The 12,397-nt window shown below is 33.6% G+C and overlaps 1 protein-coding gene across 2 annotated transcripts in view; it reads right to left on the bottom strand.

Annotated features, from left to right (window-relative positions):
- The window catches only part of LOC144968440 (dynein axonemal heavy chain 1-like), a 71,480-nt gene that overhangs the window by 13,455 nt on the left and 45,628 nt on the right, over positions 1-12,397 (bottom strand). For both annotated transcript variants that reach the window (XM_078906814.1, XM_078906815.1), the window contains 14 exons: positions 10,893-11,089; positions 10,278-10,413; positions 9,478-9,686; positions 8,858-9,029; positions 8,221-8,412; positions 7,438-7,557; positions 6,985-7,110; positions 6,445-6,561; positions 5,590-5,796; positions 4,762-5,040; positions 4,099-4,230; positions 3,332-3,577; positions 2,326-2,475; positions 514-674 (listed from right to left, as the gene is read on the bottom strand). In XM_078906814.1, coding sequence (XP_078762940.1) covers positions 514-674; positions 2,326-2,475; positions 3,332-3,577; positions 4,099-4,230; positions 4,762-5,040; positions 5,590-5,796; positions 6,445-6,561; positions 6,985-7,110; positions 7,438-7,557; positions 8,221-8,412; positions 8,858-9,029; positions 9,478-9,686; positions 10,278-10,413; positions 10,893-11,089 — 2,444 coding nt within the window. The remainder of the gene's footprint in view (positions 1-513; positions 675-2,325; positions 2,476-3,331; positions 3,578-4,098; positions 4,231-4,761; positions 5,041-5,589; positions 5,797-6,444; positions 6,562-6,984; positions 7,111-7,437; positions 7,558-8,220; positions 8,413-8,857; positions 9,030-9,477; positions 9,687-10,277; positions 10,414-10,892; positions 11,090-12,397) is intronic.

Raw genomic sequence — 12,397 nt, 5'->3', positions numbered from 1 at the left:
CAATTAAACATTGAGGACTTAAAGTACACAAAATGTGAACAATTACTGATGATTCATAATTGAAGCAATAACACCCCCCCCCGCCCACCCTTGTTATACTTTGTAAATAAATGCAAGCCTTTTTCCCCTTTACATGACATAAATTAAGGGAATAAAATGCCGTTATCTCAAATGGGCACAGTAAAAATAATCTAATAAGGCAAAGGTAGAAACAAAACGGTCTTGGCTTTTCTCTCTCACTGCCTTTTTAAAAATAAAAATAAGAAAAGGGATGGTTTTTCATACTTCTAGAAGATAAAAAATAAAGAGTTGCAATGATTATGATTATTTGAATGCAAAAAGATTAACTCTTAGAAAAATAAATAAGATTTTTAACATCCACCATAAACATTATAAAAACGTTTAAGACTAAATTGAAATGCATCTAGAAAGGCAAATGTTTTAACCCTAATTGAATGAGAAAAACGTTGAATCTGTTCTGTGTTCAAATCAATGACTTCACAACTCACTGACCTTGGAGAAAGGGTAAAGTTGACAAGAGTGACCTTTGTTGAAATCTCAGGGGTGTAGTGGGGATTTGGCAATTTGGTGGTGATGTAGAATTTGAAGTCTTCGTGGTAAGGGATGATGGCGTCTCCAAGCTTGATCACCGTGCTACCTTGTTGTTTGAATGTCTGTGAACAAAGCAAGATAAACATTTGATCATAATGCAAGATGAGAGAGAGAGGGGGGGAGAGAGATAGTGAAGGAGAGGGAGAGAGAGAGAGAGAGAGAGAGAGAGAGAGAGAGAGAGAGAGAGAGAGAGAGAGAGAGAGAGAGAGAGATACAAATTTCTTAGTAGACATCATCATCATCATCATCATCATCATCATCATCATCATCATCATCATCATCATCATCATCATCAACATCATATCAATTTCTCCTTCTTCTTCTTCTTCTTCTTCTTCTTCTTCTTCTTCTTCTTCTTCTTCTTCTTCTTCTTCTTCTTCTTCTTCTTCTTCTTCTTCTTCTTCTTCTTCTTCTTCTTCTTCTTCTTCTTCTTCTTCTTCTTCTTCTTCTTCTTCTTCTTTTCTTCTTTCTTCTTCTTCTTCTTCTTCTTCTTCTTCTTCTTCTTCTTCTTCTTCTTCTTCTTCTTCTTCTTCTTTCTTCTTCTCTTCTTCTCTTCTTCTTCTTCTTCTTCTTCTTCTTCTTCTTCTTTCTTCTTCTTCTTCTTCTTCTTCTTCTTCTTCTTCTTCTTCTTCTTCTTCTTCTTCTTTCTTCTTCTTTCTTCTTCTTCTTCTTCTTCTTCTTCTTCTTCTTCTTCTTCTTCTTCTTCTTCTCTTCTTCTTCTTCTTCTTCTTCTTCTTCTTCTTCTTCTTCTTCTTCTTCTTCTTCTTCTTCTTCTTCTTTCTTCTTCTTCTTCTTCTTCTTCTTCTTCTTCTTCTTCTTCTTCTTCTTTCTTCTTCTTCTTCTTCTTCTTCTTCTTTCTTCTTCTTCTTCTTCTTCTTCTTCTTCTTCTTCTTCTTCTCTTCTTTTCTTCTTCTTCTTCTTCTTCTTCTTCTTCTTCTTCTTCTTCTTCTTCTTCTTCTTCTTCTTCTTCTTCTTCTTCTTCTTCTTCTTCTTCTTCTTCTTCTTCTTCTTCTTCTTCTTTTCTTCTTCTTCTTCTTCTTCTCTTCTTCTTCTTCTTCTTCTTCTTCTTCCTTCTTCTTCTTCTTCTTCTTCTTCTTCTTCTTCTTCTTCTTCTTCTTTCTTCTTTCTTCTTCTCTTCTTCTTCTTCTTCTTCTTCTTCTTCTTCTTCTTCTTCTTCTTCTTCTTCTTCTTCTTCTTCTTCTTCTTCTTCTTTCTTCTCTTCTTCTTCTTCTTCTTCTTCTTCTTCTTCTTCTTCTTCTTCTTCTTCTTCTTCTTCTTCTTCTTCTTCTTCTTCTTCTTCTTCTTCTTCTTCTTCTCTTCTTCTTCTTCTTCTTCTTCTTCTTCTTCTTCTTCTTCTTCTTCTTCTTCTTCTTCTTCTTCTCTTTCTTCTTCTTCTTCTTCTTCTTCTTCTTCTTCTTCTTCTTCTTCTTCTTCTTTCTTCTTCTTCTTCTTCTTCTTCTTCTTCTTCTTCTTCTTTTCTTCTTCTTTTCTCTTCTTCTTCTTCTTCTTCTTCTTTCTTCTTCTCTCTTCTTCTTCTTCTTCTTCTTTTCTTCTTCTCTTCTTCTTCTTCTTACTTCTTCTTCTTCTTCTTTTCTTTTTTCTTCCTTCTTTTTCTTCTTTCTTCTTTTCTTCTTCCTCTTCTTCCTTCTTCTTCTTCTTCTTCTTCTTCTTCTTCTTCTTCTTCTTCTTCTTCTCCTCCTCCTTTTATCCCACCTGTCTCAAGAGTATGGGCTCCAAGGCGGGATCCAATTCTGTACTGATATTTTCCAGCAAACAAGGCTTGCCAAATCTGACAGCGTTTTCAAGACTACGTAGAAAATCTTTGTCTGACAGTTTGATCACATCCAAACCAGCTTCTCTTTCCTGGAATTCAAAACAGAAACAAACAGCACTTTTAATATTATCATCATAACAGTTATTTATTGTAAACTACATATATTATCATTGGTGTTATGAGCACTATTAGTATATGTAATTACAAAGAAAACTGTAGGAATGCTTTTTTTAAACAGAAAATAATGACACGTCTATAGAGTTAGCTGATGTGTGTCATGTTGAGAAGAGAGGATTTGACCAAAAGAGAAAAATAGAAAGAGACGGACGTAGATGAAGGGAAAACGAGAAGGTAGGGAGAGAGGTGAGACTGATAGTGAGAAAGAAAGATATATATATATATATATATATATATATATATATATTATATATATATATAGAGAGAGAGAGAGAGAGAGAGAGAGAGAGAGAGAGAGAGAGAGAGAGAGGAGAAGAGAGAGAGAGAGAGAGAGAGAGAGAAGAGAGAGAGAGAGAGAGAGAGAGGAGAGAGAGAGAAGAGAGAGAGAGAGGGAGAGAGAGAAAGAGCGAGAGAGAGAGAGAGAGAGAGAGAGAGAGAGAGAGAGGCTGATAAGGAACCATTCGATATATGAACGTCTGCAGGATCAAAACAGTGTTAATTTTTTTAAACAATCAAAAGAGATTTTTTTGTATCCGTGTCCATCTAGCATGAATAGGTTAGCTGAATCTGATATTAAATCTGATAGAAAATATTCTACAACAATCAAGCTTTCCATTTTAAATGAGACTGCTAACCGTTTGCTTTAGACAAAATACACGATAGATGCCAATATTAGTCGCTTTTTGTCCTAGAAATATTACGCAAGAATTTGCCAGCATAAATAATAGTTATTTACTTATTTGAAAGCACACAAAAAAAATGACTTACCATATTCTTGACCCACTTATTTCCCTGTCCTTGAGGATCAATAAATAGAGGCCATCTACGAGAGAACTGTACAATGACGCCATTTTCAACGGATAAGTTATCCTTGGGCAACCCCGCGATTTGCCAGCTACGGATCTTGACTGGATCACTCATGGTTCCAACCAGGGATGGGTCATCTGTACGGGGCACTTTGTTGGTGTCTAGTTTGGTGATCCAATGGTTGACCATGTCTTGTCTGTACTCACCCTGAAAAGGAGAAAAATCGAAATAGTATAACATGTAAAATTATGAATCAGAAGGTAAAACAAGCTATTTGCCACTTTAAGCAGTAACCTCCTTAGAAAATGGAAATGCTAGTAAGTGTCAAAAGCTATTCATGATGAAAACGATGATGATGATAATGATAATGACGATGATGATGATGATGATGATGATGATGATGATGATGATGATGATGATGATCATCATCATGATGATGATGATCATGACGATAATGATGATGATGATGATGATGATGCTGATGATGATGATGATGATGATAACAACGGCGACAATGTCGATGATGATGATTCACGCCACTGCTGCTCGTTATTTTCATTGGTTGTCTCATTTTTCCACAGAAGATTTGTTAATTAATTTATGGCGGTTGGAATGAAGGTTGCCTTATGTTGATTTGTCCTACATTTTGCTATTGGCATAATGAATAAAACAGTGCTAATCGCTTCAGCACATACATAAAGTTATCTGTTCCCCTGATGATTTCTTACCGTGAAAGGTGCCAGATAGGCAATAGCGCCAGAAGATACCAGGACGTCTCCAATAATGTTGTCAATGATCTTCTCCAGTTTCTCCACCGATACCTTCCACCTGTCCTTCTCATCAGCAAGACCACCAATTAACTGAAATAGTTGATAAAATGGTTATGGCTATGTTGCTGCTGTTGTTGTTGTTGTTGTTGTTATCATTATTGGTAGAAAAACACAGTAACATATGACATATTCAATTCATATAACACACTATGTATCGCAATCCTTTAAACATATGTATTGATGAATATGGAGAAGGATTGACTAACACTTTTTCATTTGGAGTGGAACCTTTGTTTTTCATAGATCTATATACCGGATAGAATTTCTATCTTAAGAAATGTATTGTTTAATGAGTTCAGGATTTTGCTCTGACATTTGATTTTATATGTATATATATTTGTTAGTCAAGAATGCATTGTGAAGCAATCCAAAAGAAAAGACAAAACACTATTCATTGTTTACATTTAGCTAGAAAAATAGGGGTCTGTAATCTTTTAAAATTGACGTTGTAAAACGTTTGGTACCTTACACCTATTTAATAAAATTTAGGTAAATGATAATAAAAATAAGATTTTTAAAAATTTTCTACAACTATTAATACTAAATCATAGAAAAATGTACCTTGTCAGCTCTAACAAGCCTCTGCTCACACTCTCTGGTCTTGAATTCCAGCTCTTCCTTCTTCCTCACACAGTCGTCATACTTGGCTTGAAGAGTGGCAATACCTTCTTCAACTTCTCGTAGCCTCGTTTTGGCCGCGTCTAGAATCCTCTGGGTCTCTTCTAGATCTGCTCGGGCTATGGCTAATTTCTCCCTCTTTGGAGCAACGCCTTTAGCTACGAAATGATATTTGTGCATAGCCTGAGTCCATTGGCAGATTGAGGTGCAAGCTTTGGAAACCTGTCGGTTTTTAGAAATGTATGATTTGTTGAGAATGAATATTTGCGTTTCAAGAAGATAATTGATTCATAAATGGCAGAGAATAGCTGAGAAAATCTTCCTCAAGAATAAAGCACATTTTAAAAAATGTTTATGCTATTAACAAATATTGATTTATGATAAAGATCCTAAAACTATGGTGTTTAATAAATGAGGGTATAATTCACGAATAAAAAGGACCAATAGGTGTTTTTTTAATGTTGTTTAAATGCTTTTAGCCATCTAATCAGAATTAGCTTTCAGTTAGACACTTTTTGTTAATGACAGCACATTCTGTTTTGTTTAAAAAATGTATAAATACCCTTAAACTTCATAAATAATGGTAGATTCTATCATCTGCATGTCACATATTTTCATCTTTGTCAATTATTATTCTTTTATATTCATCTTCACATAAATTAATTGACTCAGTGAGATGGGCATTGCTTTTGACGATGGCATCTCATGATGTTGTTAGGAAGGATGTAATTTTTATCTCTAAAATACTAGAAATGATTGACAATTCCTCACTTTAGCAATGGCTGCTGGGGTAAAGTTCTCATCATCAATGTAAGGTTGAATCTTCTTGATGACATCATCAGGTATGTTGTCCTTGTCATAACGGAATAAACTCTCCAGGAACTTGGTTGGATCCTGTAACTGTTGTTTCCCGACTTCCCAGTAATCGTCTATCTTGACACCAGGCTTATCTCCTGCCACCTTCTTGGGTTTCAAACCCTACAGAATATATAAATATAATAGTTGGTTGTTACCTTTGGTATGCTCCAAAAGTCTAGAAAAGAAAAGCATCACGTCCAAACGTGAATTGGTAATAATACTGTATCTATTTTTAAAAATATTTATTGATAGCAATTCGTGTAGATCTTTTCTAAATGTAAAAATAATGAGCTGCTGAGGGAAGATATACAGTTTTGTTCTTAATAAGAAGAAAACAGGAACAAAATAAATCATTAAAGATTGTAAAGATACAATTGATCACAAATGCTAATATACATTTTAGGTCAAAAGAAGTTGTATTTCATTAAATGTATCACATTTAAAGAACAGTAATTAGCCACATGCGTAAAGACGTATAAAATTTTGACGGTCTGATTAAAAAAAATCATTTTTAAGTTAACAAGATAACTCCAAGTTGCTTTTTTGGAAAGAGAGGCGGGTTGTGATTTTTACCATTCAGCAATGTCTTTCTATTTTTCTGTCAATGATACATAAATAATTTTTCAGAATCTCCTCTTAAAACCCTTGTAATTGTGGTCAAATTAAAATTTGGTTATCAAAACTTACAAAACATCTTTTTTTTTGGTTGTTGTTGCTGATGCATCCCCATAAGACAGTGTAAACCCCAACCTTTTAATAATTCCTTACCTTCATGATAGAGACAGCTTCAATGACCAGCCTGACGCCATCGGGTGGTCTTTGCAGAGCTCTCACTTCCACCACATCTCCCTTGTTCAAAGATTTCAAACTGGCTAAGGCGGCATCCTGTTTGATTTTTAAAATAAATGTTTTCAAAATTATTTTCATTTTGGTACAAAAAGCACAGTGCATTGAAACTAGACAGACAGGCATACATGAATGAGATGAATCGATAGAAAATAACAAAAGATGGGCTTAGTTTTCACCATCATTAATGAGGGCAAAGTAACATAGAAATGACTGGTTCCAGGCCCTATTCTCCTCAAGGAGATATAGGAGTAAGTGTAACCAAAGGATGAAAACTATCATTTTTTAATTTTCGAACTTAATTGAAAGCTAAATCTGAGCAAATTATAGGAAAACCGACTTCAAAAAATGCAAAGTGGAACAAAAGTTCTCAATTAAAGATAACCTTCATCACACTTAAATGCTATCTTTAGAAAACAAGTCACTGGAACCGTTTCAAATGCACAAATATTTTTTACTCACCAAGGCCGGCAAAGCTTCGTTCAAGTCTCTCTGTGCATCGTCAGCAATTGCCTGAGTCTCCTCTGCCTTCTTTGAGGCCGCTTCTTCTTCCTTAGTCACTTGAGATTTGGTCTCTTCTGCCACTACCTGTTATTGGTGGAATATTTTTGAAATTTAACTAGTCTTTTGAAATGAAAAATAAAATTTATCATTTTATTCAGTTATCATTTGCTCATTTCAGTATATACTCAAGCAATGTGAAACAATCTTTAAGGTTACAATGCAATTAAAATCACAATGCTTTCCTTATAATAGAATTGGGAAATAAAAACAAATAATTGACAATTTATGAAAACCCTAAATGCATTTTAACGTTTCTGGCAATAAAAATTTTGATTAGTTGCTATTTATCTATTTAACAATTATTTATTTATCATTTATTAATTGTGCTCTTTTTATATTTCAAATTCTCACCGTATCTTGGGAGATTTGTTCCATGGTAGTAATAGACTCTTTTACAGCGTCTTCCAACATAGGACGCATAGTGGCCAATTCTTCTTGTAGTTTGGCGACCTCATCGGCTGTTGTCAGCAGCTGGAGAAGGAATGAGAATTGATATTAAACAGCTGACATATTTAATGTCGTTTCAAAAAGAAGAAAAATCGAAAGGCTATTTAGGTTTTCAAAATGTTCAACTAACACATTCAATTCATTCCAAATAGATTATCATTTCTTTAATGTTTTGGACTGAACAAGTAAACTCAAAGTGTAAAAACAAAATCATTGTGATTCGAATCTTGAATCCTTCGGTATTTAAACCAAGGACTTTATCAAATATTCCTAAATAAACAACACATAAGATATCAGACAATTGTTTCCCTCAATATTTCTGACATTATCACATTCAATTTATTCCCCCCAGGAAATCATTATCCTATGTATCATTTGTATTGTCACTCAATGTGTTCAATTGGGGATGACATCAAATACCTACCAGTATTCCATCTTAGGCTTTAGATTTTATTAAAGCTGTATTGTCTGAGTATTGTACAAATCCTTAGTTGTCATCGCACCATGATAAAATGAGAACATATAAGACTGTGTGAAACTGTGGGACTAAGATAATCCATGCATGAAAAAAAAATTTAACTCAACAAATATTTTTAATTAGAATAAAAATTGAAAATCGATTCAAAAGGAATGAAGCATTCCTTTTGCTGGAATCTAATGCGACCAGTAAACCTCGAATCTTCATACCTTGTCCAAACCAGTTTTCAATCTCTTCTTAGCCGTGGTTAGCTCCATCTTTTTCATGCCAACCAGCTTGGAGAAAATACCTAGAAGCTCCAGGTAGGATGTTGGTGTGACATAGTTGTGACGTGACATCTCCGCCAGGAACCTTGCAGAATTCACTGTGACGGATTCGTGAATCACCTGGCACATCACCACCTGGAAGGGTCAAAAATAGAAGGTCATCAAACATTTCAGTAATTCGTAATGTTTCTTTTCATTTCATGATTTGAAAAAAAAGTTTTAATCTTATTTTTATTTTTAGTTGTTTTTCCTCTTATATATAATATTCTTTTTAAATTACACAATAAAAACAAAAATTCTTGGCAAATTTTTGAAATAAATCAATAATGTGTAAATTCATAAGTAACAGCCTCACTGCTCTGAATTGTAGCATCGTGGCAAGCTCTTTTTTCCCCAAAACATTTAGTTTTCTAGTAATGTTCTTTCTGTTTGATATATCACTGAATCTAGAAAAACGTATTGTAATTATAACACAGTATTGCCATATATATATATATATATTATATATATATTATATATATATATATATATATATATATATATATATATATATAAGCGAAAGAGGCCACATTGAACCTACCAGTCCATCCATGACCTCATCTGTTGTGTCCAGTTCTGGAATATCATTGAGGAATCTCAAGGCCACGGACTTGAGGGCATCCGCTGGCCATTGGCTGAACCAATCAATAGTGCAGCAGTTGACAAGGGCAGGGAACTGACGCAAACGGGCACGGAAAATTTCTCCAAGTGGACTAGAATCAAAAGGTAAAAAGCAAACTTAACTTATTGCATGGCAGACAGTATTGTGCAGCAAATTATTTTTTATGACTGGGACCTTCATAATTTTTATCATTCATGTGGATTTGGTAAATATAAGATTTTAAAAATTGCCAAAAGGGAAATGCTTTTCAAAAATGTTCAAAAGTAAAAGATCAACTTTCATAGCTGTACAAACCATTCAATAACCATGATGGCGACCTCAAAAAAAATAAAATCATGCTGCAATCCAATTCTATACAAGGAGTAAGATCTACCAACGACAGTTTATGTTATATCATCACACACGTACGATTATCATTATTTACAACAACAAAAATCTTAAGAGGAGACTTCTTACATGGAAAATAACTTTGTGGATGGGGGAGAAGAATTCATACCACTAAAAATATCTATAAAATAGTGTTTAAGATGCACACTAACCTCATGGTAAGAACAGTGTGTAGGTTACTCCTGACACGTTTAGTGTAAGCAGAGAACAGGTTGGTCTTGGTGGGTTGCATGCCGGCATCTTGTACGATGGGTTTCATGTCTGTGTAAATCGACTCCAGCTCATCAAAGCTGTAGATGTTGGGGACATCACCAGAATTGAGGATGTTGTTGATGTCCTCAAGGAAGGACTCGCTCTTGATCTGAAGGAAACATACAAAAAAAAAACAATTAATTAAATAATAGCTTGGTAGAGTAAGTCAATCTGAATCAAACCACATACATAAGAAAAATAAGTTTACCATAAGTCTTTTTTTGTCCTTATTACAAATCTCTCAAACCAATATGAAATTAATGAACATGCACATCTATATTATTGCTTTTTACCGTGGTTTGGATAAAGCTCAATTTTATCTCATGTGAAGCTCGTCACATATAACATTTTTCACATGATGCAAAGGGCCTTTCGGTCATCTTTTTTGTTCTACTACTCTCAACATTTCTGTCACTGACATAATTATTTATACTGAGCTGGAACATGTGAAAATGTCTCATATCCATGTCAAAATACCAAAGTCAGAAACAATTAAATTTTGTGCTCAGCCACTCAGTACCTCACCATGCTTACTGTTGCTAGTTTTTAACAAAATAAACAAATAGCAATTGTTCAGCCACCAATGCTTATCCAAAACTCTAAGGACCGACAAGGCCTGGGCCAGCTTATCAACCAAACACAAGGCCGAAGCTTTATAAATCTAGTTGGTAATAAGGTGGTTATATGGTATATTGTGTACCTGTGTGTCACTGAAGAGGAAAACCATTGGTTTGTTTTCAAGACCTGCTTTCATCATAACCTGTTTCAGATCTTCTCTCCACTCAGATGTTCCATAGTTCTTGGCGAGCTCAATTTGGAAGCAATCAAATTCAGACCTGTAAAATATCATTGATTGCTAAATTCTTTGGCAACAGAGATCAAATGCTTTAACTTTAAGAACAAAAACTACTTTTACCTGAACTCACTGGTTATCAAAATTAACGAAGAGAAAAGGCAGAGTTAAACTGCTGATTCAAATATATTTGTTAATGTGACAACTTCCCTTTGACTTATTCCGTCATTTACATCGTTATTTCAAATAATTTAGTAAATTTATATCCATGTCAATAACACTGGCATATGAATATTTTTTTTAAAGAGAGACAGAAAGAGAGAGAGAGAGAGAGAGAGAGAGAGAGAGAGAGAGAGAGAGAGAGAGAGAGAGAGAGTGAGAGTGAGAGAAAGAGAACGAGAAAGTGAGAGAATTTCAGAGAAAGAAAGAGAGAGAAGGGATGATAAACGTTTCAGACATTACGTGTCTGCCTTCCAATAATATCATATTTAAAAAACACAAATATACACGTTTAGCCCTTACATGTGTGCTGCAAGTCTGGTCAAGCTCTGTCGTCCACTGCCTCCCATACCCAATAACAATGCGTTGCCTAGAGGCTGTCTAATGATTCGGGCAATACGAGACACGTGTGTCACAGCATCCATGAAGAGCACCAGCCTCATCTGAGCTGTGTTGATTTGATTGTAGTCCTCCAGGAACTCATCCAACACTTTGGTCATCTAGAAAACACACCAATGTAATCTATTGAATTTTCCTCTCAGTTAACAACTTTAGTAAATCTAATTATCTATGTTAAAACTGTATTAATTACCTTTTTTAATATGATTTTTTAAAAAGACATTAAAAGAAACACGAAATTATATTTTTAATTTTTTTTTCATATTGTTTGGCTACCACCCCCCCCCCCCCCCCCCCCCCCCCCCCCCGCCCGCTCGAGTGAATGCACGCATTCAGTCCTTTTTCCCCCAAGTACAATTAGGGTATGGAATTCTGACAGTTTTGATAACTAATCTTGTCAATAAGAAAACATATCTGTCACAGGTATAGATAATTATTGTGATAAAGAACCATAACCTAAAATCATTCTATACCATACAAATGTCTATCTTCAGTGCTGAAGCTGCAAAAAAAATATGGATTAAATTGAATTGGATTTGATGTCAATGACATAAGACACTCAACTTGTGTTTTTAAATTTTTTTAATGATCAGATCAGACATCTATCAAATGACATGACCAAATGGAGGTGAGTAGAGGCTATGTGAAAGACAAATAATGAATGGAGGCTATTTAAAAGACAAATTGTATAGGCGTTTGCTCTTTTCCTCCCTTTAAAGTGACAAGAAAATACAATTGAACCAATTTGGTCAATCCTTATATAAGTTGTTCAGATATTTTTTAAAAATACCCTCTTGACTTAAGAGTCAGGTTTAATATACGGCTAGGTGAATTTAAAAAAAAAAAAGAATGCAGAGTTCTGTCAACATCCCGTGCTTTATTAGATAAAGTAGTATTGATATCACATAATTTTTGTGCTGAGTCATCTATTCTTAATTAGTTTTAGGTAATAATTGGATAGGTATGTTCGTCAATATGGTTCGTAATTGAATTTGGAATTGTACATGTGTTGGTACCAATTACCGAGTGTGTACTTTCGAACATTATAAACCAAACAACATAATAAAGAGATAATAAAAAAGATCATATTATCATTATAATCATTATTATTATCATTATTATTATTATCACTATTATCACCATCATTATTATTATTATTATTATTGTTATTATTATTATTATTATTATTATTATTATTATTATTATAATATTATTATATTATTATTATTATATTATTATTATTATTATTATTATTATTATTATTATGTAATTAATTATATTTATTATTATAATTATTATTATTTATATTATTATAATTATTATTATTATTATCATTATTATTATTATTATTATTATTATTATTATTCATATTATTATTATATTATTATTATTATTATTATTATTATTAT

This window comes from Berghia stephanieae, chromosome 3, assembly GCF_034508935.2.
Source record: "Berghia stephanieae isolate SIO BIC M18660-M18661 chromosome 3, UCSD_Bste_1.3, whole genome shotgun sequence".
NCBI lineage: Eukaryota > Metazoa > Mollusca > Gastropoda > Nudibranchia > Aeolidiidae > Berghia > Berghia stephanieae.
Note: the sequence above shows the minus strand (reverse complement) of the source record. Positions and strands in the feature narration are given on the sequence as shown.